Genomic DNA, 26,121 nt, shown 5'->3' on the forward strand with positions numbered 1-26,121 from the left:
AAGACTTGAGATGGTTTTTCGGTTTTATCCAACATTTTTAGGTGTTCTGTACCATGAAGATTTCTCAGTCTGCTTTGTTTCCAGAAATGGAAGTCTTAATCTCTTCATCCTCAAGTCAAAATAATCTTGATAAAAGTTTATCAGATCATACTATTACTCTGATTACTTTTACAAATCTTACATAGCCCCTTCATCTGCCCTACCTCTCTTTAGCTTCATTTTAGATTACTTTCACTTGGTATGGTCCTGTAGTACTAGATATTTTTCTCAAGTAAGCCAGCGGTCTCAACACTCACATACTTTTTCTTGCCCCATATCCCCCAGTTCTTTCTTGATATCTCAATTTAAGTGTCATTTCGTCAGGAAGATTTGCGTGATCACGTTACACTGGCTTAGTTCCTGTTGTTATGCTCCCCCAGCATCCTGTGCTTTCTTTTTTATTATATACATTGCTCTTACAATTACTTTTTAATGATCTGTTTTCTCTCAAGAGGCAGTGACTGGGGATCCCTGGGTGGCTCAGCGGTTTGGCGCCTGCCTTTGCCCCAGGGCGCGATCCTGGAGTCCCAGGATCGAGTCCCGCGCTTCAGGCTCCCGGCATAGAGCCTGCTTCTCCCTCCTCCTGTGTGTGTGTGTGTGTGTCTCTCATAAATAAATAAATAAATAAATAAATAAATAAATAAATAAATAAATAAATAAATAAATCTGTTAAAAAAAAAAAAGCAGTGACTGTTAGATTTTTGATCACTGCATTCCTAGTCAATAGCATAGTCCCTGGCAAATAGTTGGCATTTTAAAAATATTTGCTGTTGAATACGTAACATTGATATTTAAGATTTTTTATTAGACTCTATTATTTAAGTAGTATGGGGAATATTATAATTAAATCATTCTCTTATCTATGTTTAAATTGTTTATTTTTTAATTTGTTTGCCTTCAAACCCTAGACAATTTAATCTTTTATATTTTGAAATAATTTTAAACTTAAAAGATGCAAGAATAGGGGTGCCTGGGTGACTCATTCAGTTAAATATCTGACTTCAGTTCAGGTTATGATCTAAGGGTCCTGGGATCAAGTCCCATGTTCTGGGAAGGCGTCCGTGCTCAGTGGGGAGTCAGTTGTCCCTTTCCCTCTGTCCCTCCCCCACCCTGCTCGCTGCTCCTGTGCTCGCTCGTTCTCTCTCACTCTCCCTTTCTCTCCCTCTCTCTCAAATCTTAAAATGTTGCAAGAATAATACAATTTATGTATCCTCTGCACCCAGTTTTCCTCAATGTAGACAGCTTCCTTAACCATGGTACAGTTATCAAAACCAGGAACTTAATAACATGTTGGTACAGTACTATTCACTAAATGATAGACCTAATTAGAATTTTATCAGATTTTCTCCTCATGTGTTTTTCTGTACAAGAATCCAGTATAGGATCCCATAATCCATTGAGTTGTCTGTTTCTTCTTCTACATCTGTGACAGTTCCTTAGTTATGACTTTGATACTTTGATGAATACTAGACTTTTATGAATTATTTTGTATAATATCTCCAAGTTTATTTTTGTCTGATTTTTTTCATTAGTAGATTCAGGTTATGCGTTTTTGTCAAGAATACTGCAGAAATGATATGCCCTTCACAGTGCATTATTTAAGGGAGTATATGATGTTGATATGTCTTATTTTCTGGGTGATGTTTACTTTGATTACTTGCTTAAAGGGTGTCTGCCTAGATTCTGCACTGTGAAGTTACTACTTTCCTTATTGTATTGATAAATATCTTAGTGCTCCTCAAACTTGCCCACTGATTTAAGCATCCATAGGTTTATCTTACCTGCATCAGTTTAATACTGTGGTGGTTTGCTTAATGGTGATTTTGCATCCTTATCATTCCTTCTACTTTTATTAATTAGGATTCTTTTGTAAGGGAGAGCTGTCCTTTTCCCCACATTTATTTACTTATTCAGTTATATTTATATCAATATGGACCTGTGGATAGTTTTTTATTCTATAGATCATAATATAGTAATATCATTTGTTTTATTGCTTTGAACTTTCAAAGCTTCTTCATGCTGGCTCTTGTGTCATTTTGACATGCCCCCATCCTTTTGTGAGAATTTATTTTCTGGTATCATAAGACATTCCAAGTTCATCTTGTATTTTCCCTGCACCAGCACTGGAATCAACCTCTTTTCCTAAGAGACCTGACTCCTTTTATTAGGTAATGCTATTTAGAAATCAAGATCTAAGGACTAGATGTGTTCATTGTTAGAGTATCATTTCTCCTACATTCTGACAGTGGATAGAGTCAGGGGTGTGTGTGTTAACCCTTGCATATACACATAACTATTTCTATGTCTATTTATTTATATATATTTAACAACTGGGAATTTATTTTGATACTTCTGATTCCACTCCAATATATAAAGTTCATCGTAGCTCTTCTTTGTTTTTAGGTCCCCAAGGCACAGTTCCCTAGTACTCCTTCTGTTCTCTGCCTGAAATTTACCTGATACTCCTTGTCCCAAGAGATATAGACTACTTAGAGTCAATATAATGTGTTAAGTCTGCTCAGGGTTGTTATGGTTAATAATGTTTCTGAGAAAGATTATTTAAGAAGTTAAGTGTCAGGGAAACGAGGGAGATAATCTGAATAGGAATGTTGGGGTTAGGGGAAGAGATGGTTTTGGCATCCTGAGGGAGAAAGTGTTCAGGCAAAAGACCAGAGTGTGTTAAGATTAAAAGGTAAGAAAAAGAAAAGTACAGCTGACTCAGGAAAGTGAATACAGTTCAGGATAGCTGTACAGATTGAGACATAGAATATGTAGTTTCAAAAAAAAAAAAAAGAATTTGTAGTTTCATTCCATTGCAGGTGGAAAAGATGCTTGTTATGATTTCAGCCTTCTTAAATTTATTCAGACTTATTTACTGATTTAACACATGACGTGTCCTGGAGAATGTTCCATGTGTGTTTGAGAAGAATGTATATTCTGCTATTGTTAGATGTAATGTTCTGTAAATGCCTTTTAGGTTCATCTGGTCTAACTTGTCGTTTAAGTACAATGTTTGCTTACTGATATTCTGTCTGGATTATCTATATATTGTTGAAACTGGGTTACTGAAGTCTCCTGTTACTGTGTTTCTTCCTATTTCTCCCTTAGATGTGGGAATCAACCACCGCTCTACTCTAGGATTAGCTGGGAGTTGGGAATTCTCTTCGGATTGTCTGGCACTTTGCTAGGGGAATGAGGTTTATGGCAAGAGCATGTCCCAGTCTCTCCTGATCATTTCAGGAAGAATAGTGTGAGCATTTTCTCATTTGCCTGATATGTAAGAGTCACTGAGCTAGTTTCTGGATTTTTTTTGCAGAGGGAATTACTCTGTAAGTAGCTGTAGATTCAATGTGCCCTTGGGAGGAGGTGAATTCAGGAGCCTCCTATGTCACCATCTTGGACTAAACCACCAATCCGTATTTTGTTTTAAGAGAGATGCAGCTGGAAAGTATGCTTCAGTTGCTTAGATGATAAATTTGTTTATATGTAATTAACCCAAAAGGTGATTTCGAGATGAGAAATTAGCTAAGTTTTTTTGTAATTGAAGTGAATGTGTTCTTTTTTTCCTCAAGAAAATAGAACTTTACCACCTGTCCAAATCTTCTATTTAAATATATAAAATCACTAAGCGTTTTTTAAAATTGCATTTTAGTAGCCAGTTGTTATTTCCTTAATTTCATTGTTTTATATACTTTTCCTTTGCTCTCATCTTTCTCAGTGTGATTCTGGGATGTGTTTTGATAATTTTCTGTTATTCTTTGGAAGAGTCTCTTCATAGGTTGTTGCTTTTCTGCCCTAATTTGAAGAATACTGAATAGTCCCAGAATATAGAGGAGGAGGAGGAAAGCGTAGAAGATCCTGGCTTTGAGGGAATTTGAGCTAAGAATTTAAGTGTTTTAGTTGGTATATTGTTATGAAATCAGAATAAAATTTGGGAACATTGGGGAAATGTTTCAACAAAGATGTGGTTTACAGATCTTAGGGAATTAACAAAAAGTAAAACATACCTTAATTTTTCAGTACTTTTTTGTTAGAAACCTGTGTTTCACTTTTTATGTCTAATTGAACCATTGATGTTCTAGTCATCATAAATGCATTCTATTTTTAGATAGGGGCCTGGCACTCCAGAGAGAAATGAGATAGTTACATAACTGTAGTTCTTTGAAAGCTTTATTCCTGGAACAACTAACCAGAGTGGAACAAAAAAATAAAAATTTTTTAAAAACCTTGAAGATTCAGCTAAACTAATACTATTATTAATCTTGTCTAGTTAGATATTTTCTATTTGCTTTGTTTATAATAACTCAAGTCTTAATAATATATATGACCTGTTGCTTTACGGAAGTAAAGAACTCTGTGATTAGTAATAATTCAGCTAACGGTGGATTTAACTAGATAAATTGAATTAAGTGGCTTTATGTAATGGCATTCACTTTCCAATTATATGAGTAATTAATTAGGCTGTCAGAATTAGCAAATGGAAATCCTTCAGTAAAGAAGATAATTCTCTTGAAAATATCATGTGTATACAAATTTGTATTTTGTCATGTTGATTTAATGAAGAACAGTGCCTCAAAAAAGTTCTTTCTTTATTGTCCTTTAACAATTTCCTTCAAGGGAATCCATTTCCAGATCTTTCATTTATATTAAATCCTGAAATCGGGATCCCTGGGTGGCGCAGCGGTTTGGCGCCTGCCTTTGGCCCAGGGCGTGATCCTGGAGACCCGGGATCGAATCCCATGTCGGGCTCCCGGTGCATGGAGCCTGCTTCTCCCTTTGCCTGTGTCTCTGCCTCTCTCTCTCTCTCTGTGTGACTATCATAAAAAAAAATTATATATTTATATCTATCTATATATATATAAATCCTGAAATTGATTTGTCTTAGTAATTGCCAGCAGTCAGGTAGTTCCTTTTCAAATACCCTTTCCCTGATTTTACAAATGAAAGCTTTATCTTTTGCTAAGTCTGATTTTTGTTACAATGCTTTACTTTTGGAACCCCCCCCCAAAGAAATAGTCTGAAATACTCAAGTTGTTGGTATAGATGCTGAGAAACTAAGTTTAACAAACAGGGTAACCAGTTCTTTTGAAATCAAATTGCGTTCATTGTTTATTTTCAGTGAATTGAAGGAAGACTTAATTTACAGCTTATATATGTTAAAACTAATTTCTTACAACAGATTTCTGAGCATTTTTGGAAGACACTTGGAAGGAGTTCAGAGAATTGACATTACTACAACAGACTTTCATTCTGATCGGTTTACTTATGTGAAAGGATTTCTCAGCACTTAACATCTTAAGATGAAAAATAGTGATATCAGTACTTCTTAATTGTCTGATTCTACAATATTTGTCATATTGTACCAGATGTGATATTCACCATTCCAACAATAATGTAACCTTCATCAATGGGCACATAAACTAACTGGGAGAAAAAGTTCTATTTAAATTTTAAAATTAAATTAATTTTCAAAGTCCTAATAGGATTTTACTTTTTATGTTTAATATTAAAGTTTATTACATATTTATGTTGTGTTGATGTACTGTACTTCAGTAATTGAAATGATAGCCCAATACAGAAGAAATTTTAATATTTAGAGTTTTATGGTTAGGAAAGTGTTAGTATTTAAATTTTAATTTATATACATTTAATGGCTAGGAAGTGTGATAGGATCATCAATAAACATTCAAATCTAAAGATATATTAGCATAAATTCTGTAATAGAAGTAGAGTGGAAATACAAATTCAAGAAAACAAAATGGAAAAAAACACTAAAATGATAATAAAATTTCCAACTGTTAGAGAAGAGCTTGTGTTTATGTTCAATAATGAATGATGGTAGTTACCATATTGCTATGGTATTTGCATTCTATTAGCCACATTTAAAACAATGTCATTTTATTTTAAAATACAAATTACAATGCGCCAGAGATTACATTTTAACTATTTAAATGTGAACAAAATCTTTTGTCCTACAAAAATATATGTAGGAGAGTTTTCCAAAATTCTTTTGGAGGTTACAAGGGTAAAAAACATTTGAAAACACTGATTTATATTTGCTTTACTACTGAGTTATGCTCATGTTAGAATTATTTATCACTATTTCATTTATGGTGTTTTTTGCCTAGCAGACATTAGGTAAAATAATCATTGGAATGATAAACAGTTTTGATTGTTATCAGAGCTAGTGCCAGTGAGATTAATTTCATCTCAGTTAATATGTCACTATGTGAATTAAAAGAATCTTTTGTTGTTCTGCCACTGAGTTTAAAAGCACATTTAGTTAAACTTGATATGAAACCTCAAGATAGGTCAGAAAATTTTGTTTAAGACCACTTTAGCCTAGTTGGATTTTGCAGAAATCAGCAGCTTTAATTATGGAATAGGAAATTTGGAGCTGCAGGGGAAGTTGGAGGGTCCCTTACTCAAGCAAATACAGGTAATTGACAATAGAACCGTATCCAATCTGTCACTAAAACCTGTTGATTTTACCTCCAGACTGTCTCTTGAGTTTTCTCCACTTATCTCTCTCTCTGTCCTTCACCCTAGGTATGGCTGTCATGATCTCTCATTTGATATCTACTGTACTACATCTGAGTAGTCTCCCCACACCTCTTCATTTACAAAAGCATATATATTCTTATATATATTCTGCTTAAAATCCTTCAAAAATGTAACCTTGGTCATAGGAAAAAGATTAGTCCTTTATTCTGCAAAGCTGTCAGTGATCAGACCCCTGCTTGCCTGTTTGGCCTTTACCTGCCACCTTTGTCCCCCTTCCTCCCTGGATTCCAGTCACATAGACCTCTTCAGTTTCTCAAATACACATCCCCATTTCTACAGCATCTATATGCTATTCTTGCATATATATGCTTAGAGCACTTATGCTCTGTCTAAATGCCTACTTAAACTTCAGATTTCATCTTAGATAACACTTAAAATCCCACATCTCCCTTCCCCACAAGTCCTTGCAGACTAGATAGATCCCACTGCTATTTTTTCTCATCTTTATATTTTTTTCAAAATCCATATTACATTTTATATATTTGTGTGATGATTTAATTAAAGTCTGTTTCCTCGGGTAGAGTGTAATCTCTGAGGGTCGAGTTTACATGTATTTCGCTTATCATTGTATCTCTAGTGTCTGCCCCATTGCCTGGTACATAGAAGGGACTTAATACTTGTTGAATGAATGACTCCCAGTTAGTTCTATTTCTACTACACCAATGATTTTAGAGTAACATTTTTATTTTTGAAATCTTAGCCATATGCTTTATATAATTCACCCATCTGTTGATGAAGTAGCATTTGAGAAAAAATAGAATTTCAAGTTATTTATTCCTAATTTGTAAGTCACACTTAAAAAAAACACCTTTTTTTCTTAAAAACGTAAAATCAGTAGTGCTAAATATTCTTCCTTATTTTTGATGGAAGCCAGTCACATGTTAATTTTTATTCATCAGCTCTTTCATTTATGAGTAGTTTTTGAGAAGCTAAGAAGTCATAGAAACAATTGGATATGGAATATAAAAATGCAAAAGAGATGGTGGTAATATTAAAATTAGTGCCTTTCAAATAATGTTCCACAGAATAATGTTCTTGGAAATTTTACTAGATACTCTCCACCTTTTCCATCTTTTCCCTGCCATTCACCCACTACCCCAAAGGAAGATTGTATTTTTATAAATAACTTTGGGAAGCATAATATAGTATATCTCCTTCTCATAGAATAATAACAATGTATATTAGCATAGTAAAGCTTCTTTTGCCTTTAAGCAATTTTTCAGCATTGGCACTGTTGACATTTTGGACTATTAGGTAATACTTTATTGAGAGGGAGAGGTGAGACAGGATGATGTCCCTGACCTTGTAGGATGTATAGCAACATCCTTGTCTTCTATGCATTCAATGCCAGTAACACCCTTTCTGTTATGACAACCAAAAATTTCTCCAGACATTGTCAAATAATTCCTGGGAGGCAAAATCCATCCCCAATTGAGAACCCTAGTTGTTGTTGTTGTTGTTGTTGTTGTTTAAGATTATTTATTTATTAGAGAGACAGAGACAGAGCACCTGCATAAGCAAGGCAGAGAAGGGTAGACAAGCAGACACCCAGCTGAGCAAGGAGCCTGCCAAAGGCTGGATCCCAGGACCCTGAGATCATGACCTGAGCTGAAGTCAGACACTTAACCAAGTGAGCCACCTAGGTGCCCTGAGAACTGCTACCTTAAAGAGATCAGCTGACCTCTGTTTACCCTATTTCCCAAACTTATTTGAATTCCTCGGATTTCTCCTTCTCCTTCTTCTCTTCATTTACATACCCGATGTCCTGGAAAATGCTATTTTAAATGATCACATAGTGAAAGTAAACTAATTCTACTTTGAGATTCCTGCTTAAAGATTCCTTTAATATTTTTTCATTGCACTTAGAACAAAATTTAGACTCTTTAACATGGTCTTTGCCTACCGCCCTAATCTTACCTCCTATCAATCACTACCTTCTATTAACTTCCATTGTAACTTGCCTTTCAGGTCATCAAGCACCCAATTCCTTTCCTAATATGTTATTCCCACTCTTAGGAATCATTTTGCCCCTGTTGTTTGTCATCCTTTAGGTTCAGGTTTCTGATTAAACTCCATCTCCTATGAAGTCTTTTCTGATCATCTCTTACCTTGCCAAAAGGATAGCTGTCCATACTAGGCTAGTACCTACATTCTGTCTCATACCCTGTTGTCTTACATTTTTCAGTTTGTAATTCTTTTGTTTATTTGTGTGAGTTTCTTTCTGTCTCAATCACTGGAATGCAAACTCTGTAGGGGACAGGAGCCACATCTATCTTGTCTGTCTATCTATCTATCTATCTATCTATCTATCTATCTATCTATCCCCATCATTTAGCACAGAGCCTAACATCTAATAGGCACAATAATTATTTGTTGAATAAATAAACGAATATGTTTTAGTTTATCATTATGTTTCTGTTATAGGATTAAACTTGGAGCTAAAATATATTTTATTGAGATATAATTCAGATACTATAAAATTTACCATTTGAAGGTATATGCTTTAGTGGCTTCTTATACATTCACAAATTTCTATAACTGTCCCCACTACCTAATTCCAGAACATTTTCATCACTCCCCATTCCCCCCTCTCTGACCCTGCCAACTACTAATCTACTTTTTGCCTCTGTGAATTTGTTCTGGACAATTCATATAAATGGAATATGTGGTTTTTAGTGCCTGGCTTCTTTCCCTTTACATAATGTTTTCAACATTTATCCATGCTATGGCATGTAGTAGTACTTCATCCATTCTTTTGGCTGAATAATATTCCATTATATTGATAAGCCATATTTTGTTTATCCATTCATTAGTTGATAGATACTTAGATTGTTTTCACTTTTCAACTGTTAAAAATAATGCTGCTATAGACATTTGTCTATAAGTTTTTGTGTAAGCATGTTTTTACTTCTCTTGGGTATATACCTAGAAGTGGAATTGCTAGATCGTATGGTAACTCTATATTTAATTTTTTGAAGAACTACCAAACTGTTTTCCAACATGCTTGCTCTATTTTTACATTCTTACCAGCATTGTATGAGGTCCCAGTTTCTTCTTATTATGTCAACATTTCTTATTGTCTGTCTGTCTCTTTTTAAGTCATAACCATCCTAGTGGATATGAAGTAGAATTGTGGTTTTGACTTGCATTTCCCTAATGATTGGTGATCCTTTGCCCATTTTTTAATTGGATGATTTGTCTTTTTATTGTTGAATCCTAAGGGTTCTTTATATATTCTGGATACTAGACCTTATCTGATACATGGTTTGTAAATGTTTTTCTCCCATTCTATGGTAGTTCTTTTACTTTCTTCATAGTGCTCTTTTAAAAACAAATTTTTAAATTTTGATGAAGTCCAATATATCAACTTTTTCTTTCATCTCTTCTGCTTTTTGTGTCATATCTAAGAAACCATTGCCTCAGCTACAGTCTGGAAGATTTATGCCTCTTTTGAGAGTTTTAGAGTTTTAACTTTTGCATTTACGTCTTTGATCTATTTAGAATCATGGATGGTATGAGGTTGGGTACAATTAAATCCTTTGTGCATGAATATCCAGTTGTTGAAATTTCATTTTTTAAAACTTTATTAATACATCATAATGATTAAAAAATGATTAACATTGTTTTAACACGTGCCATTAAAAAAAAAAAGTATGAAGCACATACTGTCTCCCAGACATTATGTTAGGCATAGGATCTAAAAAGATTAAAAAAATCCCTGTTCTTCAATATCTTAAAGATCTAGAAATAAAGAACATTGAAAATTGTAATAAAAAGTTGAGTGGAACATATGAGATATGTGAAAAAATTAATAATGGTTTTAAGAAATTGGTTTTTGAGAGAATGCATGTGAAAGTAAGATGACACTTTTGGTATAAAAATAAAAATATTCCTGGGGCAGTTGGGTGGCTCAGTTGGTTGAGTGTCCACCTCTTGGTCATACCAGATCATGATCTCAGGGTGGTGAGATTGAGCCCCACATCAGGCTCCTCACTCAGCAGAGAGTCTGCTTGAGTTTCTCTCCCTCTTCCCCTTCTGTTGCATGAGGTTGCATGCTCTCTCTTCTCTCTCAAATAAATAAATAAATCTTTTTTAAAAATTAAAATTAAAATATTCCTGACAATTGCTATAAAAAGCACTTGGTGGTGGTTGCTATGCAATAGGAATGTTTTACCTTGAATAGTACTTTTAGAGTCATTTTCTATTAACTTACTAATTTGCGGGGTGGATGAGAAAGAAATTTTCTGTCATCTATAAATTTGAGATGAAATTTTGACCATAATAGAAGTGACAAAGAAATCTCCCCATCATATTCTCTCTCTCTCTTTAGTATAACTGACTGAATTAATATTTATTTAGCTCACAGTGAAAGATTCTCTACAGCAAGGTTCTCTGAGTCATTCTTCACTAATTCTGGACTTTCCTCCCCTTTGTCTGCTTTTTTTTTTTTCCTGTTGATGCTAATCTTGTAATTGTTGATATATCTTGTTATATGTTTGCTACCTTTTTAAAAAGTAGACTTAGTCTTTTGAGACTAATTATTGAATTCAGAACATGTTAAATTCATTGTATTAGTGTACATGGGCTTCCATTGCAGAATACCATAGATGTGTGGCTTAATCAATAGAACCTTTTGTTCTCACAAATCCTCAGGACTGAAATGCAAGGTCAGGTGCCTGCTTTCCATAAGGCCTCTCTTCCTTCTTTGCAGAGGGTCTTCTGGATGTTTTTCACATGCCTTTTCTCAGTGTCCACTGAGGCTATCTCTGATGTCTTTTCCTCTTTTTATAAGGACACCAGTCCTATTGGAATAAGGCCCAATCCTTATGACCCCATTTGATCTTAATTACCTCCTCAAAGGCCCTGTCACATTGGGGATTAGGGATTCAACATACAAATTTTGGGAGGTGGTGGCTGCACAGTTAAGTAACACATAGTAGACACTTTTATATTCATTATTTTATAATAAAATATAGTGAGTTTCTATAAAACTTAAATTGTTACTGGAGAGGGGAAAAAACCCTCTTTTTTATCTAGGTTCTCTGCACCTGTGTTTTCTTACCTCTAAACCAAGGAAAATTGGCTAGTTGGTTTCTGAACACTAAAATTCTGTTTCTCCAATTTAGAGTTATTGATTTCTACCATTATCCAGCAGGTAGGTTATAGTTATAGGAAGCAGTCCTTATATAGGTTGTAGTTATAGGAAGCATTCCTATATATATATTATAGAGATTGATGTTTTGTAAAATCAGCATTCTCCCAACTTCTCGTAACAGAGTGAAAGGCTTAATCATCCTGAATACCTCTAAATTCTTAGTTAAGGGCAGCCCGGCTGGCTCAGCGGTTTAGTGCTGCCTTCAGCATGATCTTGGAGACCCGGGATCAAGTCCCACATCGGGCTCCCTGCATGGAGTCTGCTTCTCCCTCTGCCTGTGTCTCTGCCTCTTCTTTCTCTCTCATGAATAAATAAATAAAATCTTTAAAAAAAAAATAATAATAATAATAAATTCTTAGTTAAGTCTTTTCAACTAGCTATGCTGGTTAGGTTTTACTATGTATAATTTAAAGCTTTGGATGTAACATGTTTCTTTTCTTCTTCCAGTTAATAATAATACTCTTTGCACAACGCAATTTGTTTATCATTTGTGAATACATTTCATCGTAATGGATTCAAGCAATACAGTAAATATAGATAGCAAAATGAGAGACTCCCTCTCATACCTACTCTTTCAAATGAGATAACCACAACTAACAGTTTGGCATGCATCCTTCCAATCTTCTCTCTGAATGTACATATGAATATTGTTTTATGCACATATCTTTTCATAAATGAGGTCATGCTGTATATATGCTGTTATTTAAATTTTTCATCAGTAGTGTGTCTTGGGATTTTCATACATACTGGGATGTATTTTTTTTTTTTAAATGGCTGCAGAGTGTTATATGATGTTACTATAATTTGATTAACTGTTCCCCTTTTGTTGGACGTTACTTTGTTTTATCGCTATTAAAAACAGTGCTTCATGTACATCCTTGCGTACACATCTTTTTGTGCCGAGATTCCTTTAGAGTATATTTCTTACATGTGGGATTAAACACGCTGAATGTTTTGATGGCTACTCTCTGATTGCCTTCCTAAATGGCTTTACACATTTACATTCCCACCAATAGGGAGTGAGAGTTCATTTACCTTTACCATTGCTGAAATAATATTTTAAAGTTTATTTCAGTCTGATGGTTTAAAAATTACATTTCATTATTTTAAAGTCACATATAACTGATACCCGGGATATTGAGCATTTTTCTTTGTTCATTAGCCATTTGTATTTATCTATGAATTGCTCTAATTTATCTAAAAATTTCATTTTTCTTATGAAATATCTTTTAAATATATTGATTTGTAAGACATTTTGAAGTCTATTTTGCATGTAAATCCTTAATTTAAATGTTGCAGTTATGTTTTCCCTGTCTATTGCTTGTCTTAAGTTTGCTTATGGTATTTTGTGGAGTGGAGATTTTTCATTTTGTGAGATGTTGGTCATTCCCTTTATGGCCTATTTTGTGTAATGTTTAGGAAAACTTTCCTCATTGGAGTTATTTATTTTTCTTGTGTTTTATGACATTGTTTCAACTCCATTTGGAGTTTATTTAAATGAATAGCTCAACCCTATTTTTTATATGGTCCATTCTTTTCTCACTGATTTGAAGCACCCTTTATCTTAATCTTAAATCCCCGTGTACATGTTTTCCCCAAAGTAGACTGTTCCTATGAAACCTTTTTTTTTGTAAGCCAAAATGATATGAATGGGACCTCTGGGTGGCTCAGCAGTTTGGTGCCTGCCTTTGGCCTGGGGCATGTCCTGGAGTCCCAGCATCAAGTTACATCGGGCTTCTGTGTGGAGACTGCTTCTCCCTCTGCCTGTGTCTCTGCCTCTCTCTCTCTGTGTCTCTCATGAATAAATAAATAACATCTTAAAAAAAAAATGATATGAAGACGCAGTTAACATTAATTTATGTAGAAACATTAATTTATTGTTCCCAGAACCAAAAAATATCTTATCTTAGGCTTTTCTGATACCTTAGGACATACTTTGGTAACAGATGCACAAAATAAATCGAAATAAAGCATAGATATGCTCACAGACACAGTCCAAAGCTTTGGCGACTTGGTGTTGAGATGCTAAGTGCAATTCCCAGGGAAGGAGCTTGGGGGTGCCACTCGTACTGCCAGGGTGCTTGATGCCTTTGTAATGGCTTGCTGCAAAACAAATGCTGGAAACTATTTTTTGGGGGAGAGGGTAAAAGCAAAAATCCTCTACAGATTTCTTTTTAGTTAGCAAACAAAACAAAACAAAAAACCCCCAAAAAACCTCATGTCTTTTGTAAAAGCAAAGTGGTGTAACTTGAACTTTCAAAAAAGGGGGGTACCTGTATATGCAGATCTATTTTTATGTATTGTTCTTTCCTCTTTTCTTTTGCTATTACTTTTTAGTATTGCTGTAACCTTACTCTACCCTCTTCTGATTTGTGACTATTAAGTTATATGTGAACCAGCAGTCTACATAAGAGACTACTAATATTTTAGATAAAACAATCTTTAATCTAGGAAATGAAGGATTCATATGTGATTAATAGGTAGAATATTCATGCTTTAATACATGAAACTTATGTGTTTTAGTTTATTAGAGGCTTACTTAGATTTTTTGGTTTCTAGGCTCAGTAATCCTTTTTTTTAAAGTAAATCCCATGCTTTTATTTATTTATATTTTTTTATATATATTTTTATTTATTTATTCATAGAGACACACAGAGAGAGTGAGAGAGAGAGGCAGAGACACAGGCAGAGGGAGAAGCAGGCTCCATGCAGGGAACCCAATGTGGGACTCAATCCCGGGTCTCCAGGATCACACCCTGGGCTGCAGGCAGCGCTAAACCGCTGAGCCACCAGGGCTGCCCTCAGTAATCTTTTAAATAGTTGATGTTGCTGAATATGCAACCTGTGTGTAAATATTAATATGTTAAAATTATTTTTAAAATAAGCTATATTTAAATTGCTTTGGTGAACAACTTTGTTCTTTTTATAAGGAAACAAAGTAAATATGGCTAAGCCTTTATTTTGCTTTTGGGTTTTTTTTCCCCTAACAATCCAATAAAGTAAAAATTTTAAAAATGGGTAATAAAGTAGAATGAGATACTACTTTTATTTTAAATCAGCTATAGCTAAATGCTATTACAAGAGCAGCATCTGTTACCATGGGTCATCTCTAACTCAAGGTCACCTTAAAAGAAAGCTTTGACCTGCTTTTTGCTTTGAAAAAATAATTCTCCGTGACCTTGGGCAGCTATAGCCTTTATTATACCTAAATTATGGAGCTTACATGAAGAACTTAAAGTGGCCACCCTTTCTTTACTTAAAATCAATACAATCCTTTGTTATCTGTTAAGTTCTAAAACATAAGAAGTATAGAAGTAGATATATAAATATTTCAAGGTTTTGTGTAGTGTAGTTTTTATTTTTTTTTAATGTGTTACTCAAAATAAGTGAATAGATTTGACATGCTTTTTAGAACTTCATTTTAAGCTTTTGTTTTTCCTTAAACTATCTCTGGTACAAAGAATTAGTATGTATATGTATGTACTGCATATTACTCAGGGAAATACTGTTTCTCTTCCTCCTGGACAGATGATTTGTTCAAGAGTTTTTGGGATTGCTCTAAGATTGGGGAAACATAAAAGGACCTATATTTTTCTACACATTTGAAGCTTAGATTGCCCCAGAGATCCAGAAATAGGATAGTTCTAAATTATGATTACTATCTGGAGTCTAGGCAGATCTCACTTGGACAAGAAACGTACCCATTTAGGTTTGGGGGTTCCTGAGGCTACAGATATCTATACTTATGGTATTCAGTAAATTGACAGCTACATAACAGAATTCACAAAGTGGATCAAGCCTCCAGAGACATATATTGATTAGTCTACACTGTATTTTTAAAATATCTAGATTTTATGACTTCTGAAAATTGGAAGATCTGACAACTTTAACCCCCTGTCACCACAGGGCAGCAACTAACTAGATGTACATCTGTTCTCACTTGCCAGAATCCATACTACTAATCCCGAAGGTGTCATTTGCTGTTTATCACCATACTTGTACAATATTCCATTTGGTCAACTCACTTATCTTCCTACCCAGCAACTGTAGTCTTAGAATATGTAATTTAGGGTAGCCCTGGTAGCTCAGCGGTTTAGCACCACCTTCAGCCCAGGGTGTGATCCTGGAGACCCAGGATCAAGTCCCACATCGAGCTCCCTGCATGGAGCCTGCTTCTCTCTCTATGTGTGTCTCTGCCTCTCTCTGTGTGTGACTCTTGTGAATAAATAAAATCTTTAAAAAAAAATAATATGTAATTTATAACCATCAGTCTATAATTTTTTTCCTGTATTTGGTGCAGCTAAGTGAAAATGAGTAGAAAGCAATATAATATAGTAGAAACAATCAACTCATTTTTTCCTGTAACATATTATATATTCATGTATTCATTTTCTGTTTATTTATTCCCTGAAATATTTACTCTTGCTAAATCCTACTCATTTCAACTCCCAACACTTTAAGTCTTTCTTGATCACCTTTATCGACAGTAGTGTCTTCCTCTCCTGAAGTTTTAGAACACTTTTTTTTTTTTACCACTATAAGTTTATTATAATAGAGACTTAGTGAGTCTTATTCAGTTAAAAAATAATGTGTTCCTATTAAGAGGCCTTTCAGTACTCTTTTCTTAATATGGTTCACAGTTCATTGTTGTCATTTTGAAGACTAAGAAAGTAGTACCTTTAGATTTTATTTCCTTAGTTTTCTTTATTAGTCATTGGATATTTAAATTTTTCCTTGCCTTCAGTTACAGATGAAGACACAGTAAAGAGGTATTTTGCCAAGTTTGAAGAAAAATTCTTCCAAACCTGTGAAAAGGAACTTGCCAAAATCAACACGTTTTATTCAGGTGAGTAGGTTTTTGGTACAATATACAGGAGACAATTTCTGCTGCTAAGGAAAGAGCAACACTGCCATGTTTAACTTTTTTATCATCATTTTTAAACTAGGGCTTGTTTTTCTCCTGTACTGCACTTAGAGATATTTTCTTTAGCTGGGGGTAGTAATACATCTAGCACCTCAATATTTAAGCCTAATATGGTCATTGCCTAGAATATGTTGCATTTGCAAAGATTTGGGAACCTCATTATGAACCAGTACTTTGATAGAGCTTCACTAAAGTCCAGTCTGAAGCTGTAAAGAGTCAGATGTTTGATTTTATTATTTCAGAGCTGAATTACACAGTTCCTGCTTATTAATTACATCACTTTACCTTTCCATTGTATTGAATATTCATTTCTGTCTCTCTAGAGCATTGTCTCTATAGTGTCCTCTACAAGATGCTATTGAAGTTGAGCAGAAAATACTAGAACTTCCATTTATTTCTGTCTGACCCTTTAAAATTCTGTTATATGTATTCATATACCACCCTATTCCTTTAATATCTCTTTTCATCTCACAAAGCTCAAGTTTCTTGACTCCCTCATCTATTCCAGTAGATAAGGCCCCTCCCAGGGTTACTTCCTTCTCCATCAATTACGTTAAGCACCTTGTCCCTTGTGCTTTTTAATGTCCTCACCTTCATTGCCTTATATGCTTCTGCCTAGTGAAATTCCAGCTGTGGACCAATGCAGCTTTTTTTTACTGTCTTTATGCTTATGCACAGGTTGCTTAGGATAGTCAGGGGGGCAGAAATCACAGTAGAACAAATATGAACTAGTATAAATTCATTATTACATTCTTAACTATGTCCTCAAAGCTGCCCATGGGTCCTAATCAGTGCCCTTTTCCATGCTCCAATGTGGGGTTTTTTTTGTTTACTTTTAAGCAGGTTTCACACCCAGCATGGAGCCCAGCACAGGGTCCAAACCCACAAACCCATGACCTCAAGATCAAGACCTGAGCTGAGATGAAGAGTCAGATGCTCAACTGACTAAAGCCACCCAGGCACTCCTCCAAAATGTTTTTATAAACCCAACACCATTCTCTTGAATTCTCTGACCCTACCATCTTCTCCATCATGCTCATTATACCTCCTACTCTACAAATAAAAATAAAGTACTTCAGGGGTGCCTGAGTGGTGCAGTTGGTTAAGTGTCCGACTTGGTTTTGACTCAGGCAGGTCCTGCTCCTCAGGGTCATGGGATCAAGTCCTGTGTCAGACTCTGAACTCAGCATAATCTTGAGTTTCTTTCTCCATAAATCTTAAAAAAAAATTTTTTTAAATAAATTTTTTTTAAATAAAGACTTTTAGCTCCTCTTGGTGTATAATATAGTATGCATATCTATGCCACCCTTCCCCCTAAATACTTGTTGACATTCTTACCCTTCTTTATTTTCTTCCAATCTTTTTAGAAAGATATTTCTCTTCAATCCGTGGCAAATCTGTACAACTACTGACTAAATTTTAGCTCCTTAAGACTTTGCTCCAATAACTATTTCTTCTAAGAATTAGTAAATAAATGCATCATTGACTTCCCTTTTTACTGGTTTAGTCTTAGGAAGTCTAGCAAAAAAGAAACAGAAAAGGAAGCAAATGCCTTAATTCTATGTTTTTCTCCTCATCTTTTACTTATGGCTGGACTCCTAGGCAAAGAGAACAGTTCATGCAGAGGCACAGAGCCATGAAAGGGCACAGTATACATGCATGTCCTTTTCACTACATTGTAAGCACCTAGAATGCAGAGACAAAATAGAAATATTTTTTGAAACTGTGATGAATAGATTTTCAGCTAGGGAAAAATGTACAGTGAAATGGCAGTGTGCAAGAACAAAGATAATTTCTGCAGTTAGGAGGTAGGAGGAAAAGAGGAACCAGCAGTATAGACAGAGAAGGAGAGGTCAGCCATGTAATGAAGAATGAGGAAGAGGAAGCTAAAAGAGGAAGGCACTTGCAGGGGAAAGAGTGTTTAGACTGAGAAAAGCCTGTAGTATATGACCTAAGGCTGTAAATGAAAGATATACAAGGTCAAGTTTATTAGCATTTTTCTTTTGCTATGATTTGGGGAAGGATCTCTGAGCCCCACTCTACTTGGGTAATTTAGTTTAGAAAGAGTAAATAATACTTCTTGGTAGATACAGCAAAAGAAATCTCTACTGTTAACAATAGTTACATATTTTTTATATGTTAAGTTATAGTAAAAACTGTATATAAATTGTGACCCATTACACCTAGTCAGATATGTGTGTTTTATGTATGTTTGTATGCATCTATATATGTGTATATATGCAATATATTTAAACAATTAAAATTATTTTCATAGAGTAATATCCTTTCTATGTGTAATATATTCTATTTTCTATATTTATTTCTATTTGACTTATAAAATGCTGACTTATGATCCACACAATTGCTTTTAATGACCCCATATTGGTCTTACAACCCTAGTTTGAAAAATGGTATCTTTGATTTGATTCTTTGTCAGAAATAATTTTAGGCTTTCTACAATTAAAAATTTGGAGGCTATGATTATTAAATGACTTCCTTTTTCTCTGTGTATTGGCAGGGCCACTAGGGCATGCCACTTGATGTCACCACAGAGTAGGTACAAATTGATAGTCTTCAGACTGACTTTTTGCCATGTCAGGAAGTGATGGGTAATATGAAGACATGATTGACAGAAATAGAATTTGGCACTTGTCCTAGACAATATTATTTTTCTCCTTATTTAGCCACCTTCTCCATGGCAGTTTGTCTCATAGACTGCAATTCTCAGACACTAGGGCACAGAAAACCTAGAAAAAATAATACAGGATGAGTTCAGCCTACCTCCACCCACTTGTATCTCACCAATTATTTAATTGTTAGCTAAAAACAGTCACTTTTTTTTTTAAAGATTTCATTTATTTATGAGACACAGAGAGGGAGAGAGACAGATGCAGAGACACAGGCAGAGAGAGAAGCAGGCTCCATGCAGGGACCCTGACATGGGACTCGATCCCGGATCTCCAGGATCAGGCCCTGGGCCGAAGGCAGCCCTAAAACGCTGAGCCACCCGGGCTGCTCAGAATGGTCACTTTTAAGTGAGATGTAGTCTTGAGTGAAACTTTTAAATACCCCAAACAAAATGCTATAAAAGCCAAACAAAACAGTGAATACTACTAAAATGTAGATACTTATTTTCATATCAATTCTATTACCTACCAGTTACATTTTGGATTTTTTAACCTTATTACTATTTTTTTAGAAGTTTACCATTTAACCTTTCTAGGCTTCCATGTACTTGCTAGTAAAATGAGCAAATTGATTCCCAGCCCTCTTGGGTTCCACCTGTGAGGAATCAGAAGCTATTTGTCAGTATTTCACAAAACCTGATGTAAGTCATTTTATTACTCTTTATGTTTTATTACATAATTTTGGTTAATATAATATGAACATTTATATTAATAGATGAAATATTTTTTAATTAAAAAAATTATTTATCTTAGGGAAAGAGAGTACTCAGGTGAGGAGAGGGTAGAGGGAGAAAATCCTCAAGCAAACCCCACACTGAGCACGGAACCTGGCACAGGGCTTGATCCCAGGACCTATGAAATCACTGGCTGAGCCAAAACCAATAGTCAGAAGCTTAACCAACTGAGCCACCCAAGTGCCCCAACAGATAAAATCTTTTAATATTTGAAGACCATGGGAAGAAAGGGAAGTTTTCTAAAGGAAGACTCCTTTTTGGTGATAACATTACTAGTCACTAAAGTCTCCTAGATCTCTTCTAGTACTAAAAATGGTGTCAATCCTGAAAGCTATAGTGTTAGAAATCTTTTTTGTGGTGATCAGTAATGTCCTTTTCCATGGGTAATATTAATCACTTTATATTACAACATTTTTGTCTTTGCTAGAACCAGTTTGCTTTCTCCATTCAAAATACTTAGCTTCGAAGCAGTGTTTTTATGTACTTAAATAAAAACAAAATCTTAGAATATATCTGTTGCTTTTAATATTCCACAATTAAAACAGGCAAGGCCTTATTTATTTATTTATTTATTTATTTATTTATTTTTGGTTGGAATGTTTTAAATAGTCTTTTTCCTTTGTTTCTAAACAATCTCAGTTTTTTCTTACCTGTCCTAATCTTTTGGCTTCAGTTACTATGAATTCAGAACAGTGTTACAAGCTTATAGTAAAAACTGTACCAAAAAACAGAGAGAGAAGGGGGAAGGAAGAAGGAAAGGAATTACAGTAGTGTTCTTTGTAAGTATGAAAATTATGGCAATAGAAACATTTATTTCTTGGCTGTAAAATATTTTCAGGGTTCATATATATGCAAGACCAACTGTATATTAGAACTATTTCTGTTACAGTTATAACTATAATCCTGTTATGTGTTTGTTCTTTATTATCGAGTTTGAGGCATTTTATATTGTTATGCCACTGAGTGTAATAAAACATAAGCATCTCTTTCACTGAAATAATAAATATTCAGTTTACAAGTGATTATATGTGTCTAGTACCCACATAGCTAAATTATGACTTAATGGCTGGTTTAGCTCTTTGCTTCTATGTGTCTAAAGACATGGATTAGTATATATTAATCAGGTTGATCATAGGTCTGTTATATGGTTTAAAATTCCCATTGTTTTACTGTTTTGCCCTACATCATGATTCTCTTGAGTTTATTACAACAGAATCCATTACTTAAGAGCTTTTAAAAAATGGGGTTTGGAGGGAAGGTTAAGGTCAGGGGAGAAGTAGGGGATGTGAATTAAAGCAACCACACTGGCTTGCTTTCTTATTAACATACCTGATGAAAAATAAAATTACAATTATTTATGTACTATCCACTATCATTTCCTCCTATTTTATTTTATTTTTTTTCTTTCTAAAACTGTAAGTTGGGGAATGTCCCTGGTCATGGAGTAACCCAGTTGCAGGATGGCATCTTCATAAAAAAAGTCGACTATCATCTAAATTAATGTTTTTAAACTGTAGGTTATGACCGAATACATAGGTCAGGAAATGAAAATACCTGGGGTCATCACAACCATTAAAAACATATGTATGAATAGAATATAGTAGAATAAAATATACCTGATTATATCTAATGTGTTTATTTACCAGTTGTATCTATTTCTTTTAAGTTTATGTATACTATAATAACCTGATGTTTTAGAATTTTGCAAAGTACAGTGGAAACTGACAGGAAGAAGCATTGACTTTACTTGGAGCAAAAGAGAGGGATTGTGGAAAAGCCTCCAGAAGAAATAAAGTTTAAATTGGATCTTTGAAAATGCAGAGGCATTTCCACATGCTCTTGGAGGAGCATATTGGGGATAAACAGTGGGAGAGGACGTGGAGTGCAGTTTTCCAAGGAAACACCTATCCAGATACAATTCATTGTGACATCAAAATACATGACATATTTGGGGTTGAGGAGGATAACAAATAGTCTACTGAGGCTGGAGTTGTAAGAGAATAAGGATCCAATTATTATTATAGAGAAAATTAAAGAATATTATGTTCTATTCATACATGGAGATTTTAGAATTCAGTATTTTGAGGTGTAACGATTCAGGTAATAATTCCAGATAAGGGACGCCTGGGTGGCTCAGCGGTTGAGCACCTGCCTTTGGCTCAGGGCGTGATCCCAGAGTTCCAGGATCAAGTCCCACATCAGGCTTCCTGCATGGAGCCTGTTTCGCCCTCTATGTCTCTGCCTCTCTCTCTCTCTCTCTCTCTCTTTCTCTCTCATTAATAAATAAAATATTTTATTGAAAAAAGAAAAAGAATTCCAGATAAATGCAGAACAAAAATTTCACATAATATAATAAAATTAACTATCCTGAATCATCTAGTATGGCTCACCCTTCTTACAAACTTATTTTTTATTTCAAATAACACTGAGATCCATAAATTGAATTAGCAAGCTTATACCATTGCAAAATAAGTATAAAAAAATAAATATATTCTTGGGGATCCCTGGGTGGTTCAGCGGTTTAATGCCTGCCTTTGGCCCAGGGTGTGATCCTGGAATCCCGGAATCGAGTCCCGCATTGGGCTCCCTGCATGGAGCCTGCTTCTCCCTCTGCCTGTGTCTCTCATGAATAAATAAATATATAAAATTTAAAATAAATAAATAGGGCAGTCCCGGTGGTGCAGCGGTTTAGCGCCGCCTGCAGCCCGGGGTGTGATCCTGGAGACCCGGGATCGAGTCCCATGTCGGGCTCCCTGCATGGAGCCTGCTTCTCCCTTTGCCTGTGTCTCTGCCTCTCTCTCTCTCTCTCTCTCTCTCTCTCTCTCTCTCTGTCTCTATGAATAAATAAATAAAATCTTTAAAAATAATAATAATAATAATAAAATATATAAATAAATATATTCTAAAAAACTAACTTTATCAAGAATTATTCTTCATTTGCATAAGAGTATAATAGCATATCTTCAGAATAGGTTATAATTCTGAAATCACTTTTCTAAAAATAAAATATGTATAAATCTGGTGAAAACTAAGAAAAATCTTGTAAACCCAGTAGCTCTTTGAGGAACATATAGGTGCTTTGAAAGTTTTTGAATGGTTCTTAGAAATTTTTATCAAATATTTTATTATCTGAGAGCTATGGCATTAAACATATTAAAGTAATAATCTGCTTTCATTCTTGATATATTGGCATGAGTAGAAATTGGAATTTATTGCCAAAATAGGCTATTTTCATCAGCATTTATAAAATTACCTAGAAATATTTGTTTTTATTTTTAAGTATATTTTTAGACTTTAATTCACAGGCCAAAGTACGTTTTTATGTACACATCTACCTTTTTCCAGATTCTGTGCTGCCGCAGATGTTTGAGATTTTAGAAGATCTGACTCTAGGAAACTGAAGTGTCATTGAAACATAGGTTTGGACACTTGGTATCAAAAGCAGTGTTTTTCATCTTTTTTAAACCTGTTGATAAGTATTAAACTCTTCTGCTAAGTATAAAAATCTCACACCAATAATTATAGTAATAATGATTTTCTTTTCTTTTTTTTTTTTTTTCAAATTACATATGCTTTATACTCCCCTATGCCCAACCAGGGATTCTCCCTCTTATGCTATTCTAGATAGTCTTGCCCTTAAGGAAGACAATAGTTCAAAAAAGTAGCAGAATACCCCTGGTATTTATTTCTCCTCTATTTCTATATGGGAACTTGGATTATTAGAGAGAAGTTTTTCCTATACATTCAGTCAGTCAGCAAAGATGGATTCAGCCTACTATATGCAGGCTCTTACAATACAAAGATGGTGATGATGGTCTACACAAAAATTTAAATGTGAATGTTAATAGCATAATTTATATAGTAAAAAAAGATTAGAAACAATCCAAATGTCTGTTAACTGATGAATATTTAAATGAAATGTGGTATATCCACTCAACATAGTATGATTCAACAGAAAGGAACAAACTATTAATACATGATACAAAATGGATGAACCTCAAAATCATGCCAAGAAGCCAGACAGATATAAAAGACAACATATTGTATGATTCCTTATTTATAAAAGTGTCCAGAAAAGGTAAATGAGTAGAAACAGAAAGGAGATCAGTAGTTACCTGAGGCTAGGGGTAGGAGTGAGGATTGACAGCCAGTGGCCATAATAGAAGTATATGGGATGTTAGAAATGTTCTAAAATTATGTTGATGATTACACAACTCTAGAAATTTACTAAAAATGGACAAACTATGTTTACCGCAGGTGAATGCAAAGTATATCCGAAAAAGCTATTAAAAAATTTCTCACCATTAAAAAATGAAGTTTTTTTGTTTGTTTGTTTGTTTGTTTGTTTGTTTTTTGCCTCAGAAGCATTGGCTTAGAGAGCACGCAGTCAGTGAACAAACATAAAAGAATTTTGTTCAGTGTGCTTTGTATGTGTATTTGTGACCTCATGAGAAGGGAGTTTCAAGTGGTGCCTGAGAGTTTTTAGGTAAGAAGGACTATAGATAGAAAATGATATTTGAGATCAGCCTTGTAAAATGAGTAAGGAGTTTACCAGATGGTGCAGGATTTGTTTCTTGACTTGCTGCTGGCACGCAGGAAGTAATGGTTCCTCTTTCTTTCCAGTTTTTGGACTTCTTTCATTTTTAGTATCTAAGTAATAAAAGATGTAAATAATTACAAAATTTATATATTGACAACCCTGGCTAAGGAAGGTAAACAAATGGCAAGTTCATATGTTAATTTCCCAACAATGAAAGTTTATTGTTCGGGAGGCCCCGGGTGGCTCCACAGTTGAGCGAGCCTCTGCCTTTGGCTCAGGGTGTGATCCAACGTCCTGGGATCAGTCCTGAATTGGGCTCCCTGTGAAGAGCCTGCTTCTCTCTGTCTCTGGCTCTCTCTGTGTCTCTCATGAATAAATAAATAAAATCTTTTTTTATAAAAGGTTTATTGTTCATATTACTTATGATTTTCTGGATTTTGGGTCTCACTAATTACCTGAAGTTTTTAATCAGCCAACTAATTTGTTGACCTTGGATAAATGCTCACATTCTTTCATTATACGAGTGTTTGTATTTGTGTATGCTGTTTTTTCAAATGGCTTTTAAGTGGTTAGGACATAAGTACTTAAGTTGTTAATAAAACAGAAGTGTTAGAGAGCAGCCCGGGTGGCCCAGGGTTTAGCGCTGCCTTCAGCCAAGGGCGTGATCCTGGAGATCCAGGATCCAGTCCCACGTTGGGCTCCCTGCATGGAGCCTGCTTCTTCCTCTGCCTGTGTCTCTGCCTCTCTCTCTCTCTCTCTCTCTCTCTCTCTCTCTTTGTCTCTCATGAATAAATAAATAAAATCTTAAAAAAAAAAAAACAGAAGTGTTAGATATATCATTTTTTTAGACAGATGTATCTTTTAATCTAAGAGTATCATGAAAAAAATACTGAATAACTAAGTATACAGTGAACTAAGAAAACCAAAAAGTTCTATATTGTTTTTGATCAGAAGGATAATAAGATGAACAATTTTGCAATAGAAATGCTTGACTTCTATAAAAAGAACCTTGAGATTCATTTTGCCTTTTTAGTATGAGATTTGAAAATTAGGTGAACAGTTCTCTTTCTCATAATATGGAAGACTAGGAAGAAATTCTGAAAACCTCTTAGTATAAAACAGTAAAATGCTGCATAAAATATGCAAAATTATTAGATACAAAATAAAATACATGCTTAATCGGGCTAAAGACCTAAAAGAGAATATCAAAACCATGCACAAAAAAGAAACTATCAAAACTGACTTTTAAAAAAAAAAAACTGACTTTTTAAGATAACCAATTAGAGAGGTGCCTAGGTGGCTTAGTTGGTTAAGTGTCTGCTCAGGTCATGGTCTCGAGGGTCCTGGGATAGGCTGGCATTCTGCTCTTTGCTCAGCAGGGCGTCTGCTTCTATCTCTCCCTCTGCCCCTTCCCCTCTCATGTACATGGCACGGCTCTCTTGCTCTCTCTCAAATGAATAAAATCTTAAAATCAGAAC

The 26,121-nt window shown here is 34.7% G+C and overlaps 1 protein-coding gene across 2 annotated transcripts in view; it reads left to right on the top strand.

Moving 5' to 3' along the window:
* The window catches only part of XPR1 (xenotropic and polytropic retrovirus receptor 1), a 218,199-nt gene that overhangs the window by 115,322 nt on the left and 76,756 nt on the right, over positions 1-26,121 (top strand). For both annotated transcript variants that reach the window (XM_025429964.3, XM_049112115.1), the window contains one exon: positions 16,503-16,604. In XM_025429964.3, coding sequence (XP_025285749.1) covers positions 16,503-16,604 — 102 coding nt within the window. The remainder of the gene's footprint in view (positions 1-16,502; positions 16,605-26,121) is intronic.

This window comes from Canis lupus, chromosome 7 (assembly GCF_003254725.2).
Source record: "Canis lupus dingo isolate Sandy chromosome 7, ASM325472v2, whole genome shotgun sequence".
NCBI lineage: Eukaryota > Metazoa > Chordata > Mammalia > Carnivora > Canidae > Canis > Canis lupus.